Source organism: Charadrius vociferus, unplaced genomic scaffold (assembly GCF_000708025.1).
Source record: "Charadrius vociferus isolate BGI_N301 unplaced genomic scaffold, ASM70802v2 scaffold56, whole genome shotgun sequence".
Classification (NCBI taxonomy): domain Eukaryota; kingdom Metazoa; phylum Chordata; class Aves; order Charadriiformes; family Charadriidae; genus Charadrius; species Charadrius vociferus.
This window is the reverse complement of record NW_009649057.1, coordinates 1,387,429-1,392,341: the sequence shown is the minus strand read 5'-3', so window position 1 is coordinate 1,392,341 and position 4,913 is coordinate 1,387,429. Positions and strand designations below refer to the sequence as shown.

The following is a 4,913-nucleotide window of genomic DNA, read 5'->3' as shown; positions in this document are numbered from 1 at the left end:
CCCCCCCGGCCGCCAAACCGGGGTCTGGGAGAGGGGCTGTGAAGGTGATGGAAATGATTTAGGTGACGAAGTAAAGGCAGGCTTGCTTCGACAGCGATGGCGGTTTAAAATAACACACACACACCCCCCGCCCGCACATACGTGACTCCCCAAAGCAAATACCGGCACCAGAGCACCTCCAGTGGGAAACCTGGTAACCGCCTGCCTCCCCCTGCTAGGGGGAAGTTAGCTAAAACAGGGAGGGGGTGCCCCAAAATTCCTGATTTTGCCCTGAAATTCTTCTTTTTGCCCCCCCCCAGCAGAGGCCAGCCACCCCAGGAGGGGCCGGTGCCCCAGGGCACTGCCCGGCCCCGCTTCAGCCGAAGCCGCAACCGTTCAAACCCCTGAAGACCTCAGGTTGTTTTCAGATTGGGGTTTGCTTCTCTGGCACCCCAAGATGTGGGTTTGCAGCCCGGCTGGCTGTAAATGGGAAGATGGCACAAGCCCATCCTCCTCCCACCCCGGTGCAGGGGGGTCCAGCCCTGAGCTCCCAACCCCGCGGGACATCAGGGAAGAGGCAACACCATCCACACACACAAAATGACTTATTTTTCTTTAGTTTTTCCATCAAAACATTAACCGGACCCAGTCCTAGCCCTAACCTCCGCCACCTCATTTATGACATTTTATCCTGCAAATGACCCAGTCCCCAAGCCAGCAGGACAGGGCTCCCTTTTGCAAAGGGCGGGGGGAGGTAAAAAAAAATCTTACCTTTTCCTGCCCTGTCCATCCATTCCTGTCCTGGCCCTCTGTTCATTCATGGCAGGACACTCTGAGCTTCCAGGGGTGCCCAAAAGCCCATTCTGAGCTGCCGGACTGGACCCGACGTAGCCCCTAACACCCCCCAACTTCAAGATGCTTCTTTTAGAACTGTCCCCCCCAAGTGCAGGGGAGCAGGAGACAGGGACACGGGCACAGGTTGAGACCCTCCCGGTGGGACAGGGACAGGTCTCCTCTCCCCATTAGACAATGGGCAGCACCTGGAGGCAGGGCCCAGCTTCCCCAAATTAACAGCATGCAGCTGCTGACCGAGGGTGTTGCAGAGGCCCCTGGGTCACATTTAAATCTGGGCAAGATGAACGAAGTTTAGAGAAAGGCAAGGGGAGGGGAATAAGCCAGAACTGTTTGTCCTTACGTGCTCCGGTGCAATTGCTGTTAGCAGAGAAGGGTTTTGTGCCTGGCCGAGAGGCAGGACACCGCGTCTGCGGAGTAAAATGAAACCAATTAAACGCAGAAAAGATTTTGGGGACCTTTGTCATCAGGCTGAAGGAGGTGGATGTGAACAGAGCAAAGATTCACGCACCCCTGCGTCAGCCCGAGGCAACAGCAGAATGCAAAGCATGCTAATTCTGAATGCCTGGGTAGCACCAGCTTTTTACTTATTTCTCAAAAAGTTTGAATTCCCCCCTTTCCTTCAGCGGATGCTCACTGACCCCCCCACAGCCTTGCTGCGCGAGCCTGGTTTGCTCTGTACAGCACCAGGGAGGAAAACGGCACCAGCAGCAGCTCCGCACCCCGGCGAGCAGCCTCCGCGACTGGGGCGGCGCGGGGAAGCCCGTCCGTAGCTCCTCTGGGCCCTCTGAGGCTTATCAGCAGATAAAAAGGAAAAGAAAAATACTTGTTAACTCAGTAAATTCTCTCCTGCTGGTGCACTGACAGTTCCACTTATACCATTATTGTTGTTTTGGAAGGAGCTGTGTCAAGTGAAAGAAACTGAAAAAGGCAACAGCCCACACATGGAGCCGGCGGTCACGGGCACACCATCACCTCCTCCGGGTACCCACCAGCCTGGGAGCGCGGGTAACTAACACCACCTTAGGCAATAAACGTCATCTTCAAACTCGATGCCCGTTGTTGCTGAGGTGCTGGAGAGAAGGGGCTCTGAAGAGATCAGAAGTGGGGTTTGCAAAAAGAAATTGAACGCCCAATTCACCTTGTGTGCCATTCAGGGAGGAGTGGGGAAACGAGGGATGCAAGACAAGGCGACACGTGAAAGCTTCTTCAGTGCTGACTCAGTCCGCTCGGCTTCATGCGAAGCTCACAAGAGAGCTCTTCTAAAAAAGTTTTCCAATGAAGCAGTGATAGGGGCTAACCAGAAGAGGGCAATCATTAACTATTTTAAATGGGCGTTCCAAGCATTTGGTGACTAACTGGAATATAAAGACCAGAAACTTCTCTTTAACGGTATGGTTTTAGAGGAAGCGGGTGCTCAGCTAGAAGCAACCACCCCATTCTCTTGACAGCAGCTTGGCTGCCAGAAGTAGCACAGCTGGAGCAGATGTTCCTGCCTAAACCCTTTGGACCAGACAAGAGCTTCCCGATAACATTCACCCACAGCAACGTGTGCGACATAATATGATGACACTGAAAAATTATCCTCCTGCCAGAGAGGGAGGGGGTGCTAACCCAACCCAGGCTGGATTTTTACTTCCCCAGAGAAAAAGGTCATGTTTCCTCATTTCCCAGTAAGCTCGGCAGCCTGGAGGTGAGAAGGTTCGAGTGCCAAGATTGAGACGTTGCTCCCCACGCCTCCGATACACCTCTGCACTCCTCGGGCACCTCACGCATCCCTCATCACACCCCCAGCCCCAGGGGAGGAAAGCACTGGCGCTCTGCGTTGGTGAAAGTTGGGGGAGTTTAAGAAGAGACTGCTTTTGCTGCGTGTCTGGAAAGTAATTCGGTCTCAGCTCTAACCTAGTAATTAAGCACTGAAAATATCTCTCTTCCTTAAAAAGGAAGAAAAGGAGAAAAGCTGGAGGGAACACAGCTGGAGGGAACGCTCCTCCTTCTGCAGCACCAGGGTGCCCTGTCCCTGTACGGCACCGTTTACCGGGCAGCGTTTCAGTGTCGAGCCTTTGGCCTGATTCCGGCAGTAAAAATGAGTTCTACTACTAGGTCAAGCACAGCCAATTCCCTCCTGGTCTCAAGGCAGAGGTACCTGACCAGCCTTTTCTTCAGACACATCTTTATCAGCTCACCACATGAAACATTCCCCCCCACCTCGAGGAGTGAGACAGTTAAAGGGGAGGGGAGGGCAGCGGTGAGAGGGGATGCTGCCAGCAGCCCGGAGCGCTGCGGTCCAGAGTGTGTCGATAAGCGTCTCAGCTGACCGAAGCTGACACCGCTGGCAAGCAGTGGCTCAGATTACAAGGACCCAGACTTTACGAGTAGATTTATAGCTGAATAAAAGCCTCGAATTACAGTCAGAGTCACAGGGAGCCAACAAACTCAGCCTGGCCCCCGCAGCAAGTTTTGTCAAGCAAATCAGAGGCCACTCTGGCCACACCAGCTATGGTTCGCAAATGACCTTCAAGGATAGCTCCTGGTTGTTTTTTTAAGAAAGAAAACTGTACAAAGCCTTTCTTTTTAAAACCCTGAAAGCCAGGTTCCTCCAAGGGCATAACTGGACTGCAGAGTTTCTAGCTTTTCTGGGAAACTCACTTCTCTGAACAGAGAGTTAGGGATACTGCACAGATAAGAAACATCCAGCAGCACTCAGAGATGTGAACAGTATTCGAATATCCCCGACTCATCACTACCACCAGTAGCCTTGAGCTCAGGTTTGCTGGTTTTGCCTTTAAGAATTCCATTCTCCCAGGTCCTCGCTGGGAAAGTCACTCCCAGCGTCAGCGTCCTTGGTGACAATCATCCCAGGAAAAGTCTGGCCACGAACAGCATGAATAAACCACATTGAGAAAGAGACACAGACACATGGTATCTCTTTGACAGACCTTTATTAGCAGACTGTTCCCTACATGAAGAATCCAAGTTAGATTTGCATTATAACAATTTGTGGTTACAGCTACAAAGATGGTTGTCATTTTGCATTGATTTTTGCATTCTGATATTCATATTCCCATTAGGCCACACCGGTAGGAAGGAGCCACTGCAGAATTTACGACAAGTCTCAAGAAGAGGGGGGTGGAAAAAAATCATATCACTAATCCAGATTGGCTAGATTTCCATGTGGCTAACTACTGACAGCACTGGATAGCCAAGGCAGAGCCTCACTGGGAAGACTCTCCATGAGCCACCAAAATCGGTCAGCAAAAAAGCAGCTGCTGAGCGCTGGCAAATCCTTTTCCAATTTCTCACATGCTTCTCCACAGTGTCCGCTTGCATGTGAAGAGCACTGGCTCAGCACCAGGGTCTGCTGATTCAGCCTCCAAGCACAACTGCAGCAGCAGCTTGTGTCCAAGTGCAAGTTTCCTTCCATCTCTCTGGAAACTTGTGTTTTCTTTAGTCCCTGAGATTTCTTCCCTCCCCCCTTACCTAAAGATTCCCCAAGATCGCTCTCAATTAGCCATTGTGACATCCAACATACACAGACCTTCTACTTCCCAACTTCAGCTGTCCACCTGAAACCCTTTCAGCCACACACAGAGGCAATTCCAAAATAAGGCGAGCCTCACAGTGCACCCTCTCCCCTCCGCCTCCCAAGGTACTGCTTCCTCACCAGCTCCCTTCTCTCCTATGGCTTCTTGCTACAGAATTTCTCTGGGCTGAGGTCCTCCAGCAACTACCCCAGACGTGGGAAAGGCAGCTCGAGCCCCAAAGGGAAGGTACGCAAACCACTTTAGCGTCCCTCCCCACGACTCAGCTGTGTGACAGAACAAATAGAGAACTTCTTAAAACAGGAGAAATACAAGCACAGTAACAATATTTAAACAAGTCTATAAAAATAGTCTGACATAACTCTGTTCAAATAAATACAAAATAAATATGCTTTAAGCAGTAAAACAGTGGAATGCAACGCTGGTCCATTTTGCCCAAAATGAAAAGTTGGATGAGGATCTCTCAGGCCTCAGAAGCCAGATCCTATCAACTAAAGTAGCCCATAATGCAGTCAGAGAAATTGTAAAGCCACCTCTTTC

The 4,913-nt window shown here is 51.2% G+C and overlaps 1 protein-coding gene across 1 annotated transcript in view; it reads left to right on the top strand.

The window, feature by feature from the left end:
- The window catches only part of LOC104289179 (alpha-1-acid glycoprotein 8-like), a 6,250-nt gene extending 3,852 nt beyond the window's left edge, over positions 1–2,398 (top strand). Inside the window, exons 6-7 of the mRNA XM_009888086.1 lie at positions 1,731–1,839; positions 2,283–2,398. Of these exons, the coding sequence (XP_009886388.1) occupies positions 1,731–1,839; positions 2,283–2,398 (225 nt within the window). The remainder of the gene's footprint in view (positions 1–1,730; positions 1,840–2,282) is intronic.
- Positions 2,399–4,913: the final 2,515 nt, after the last annotated feature.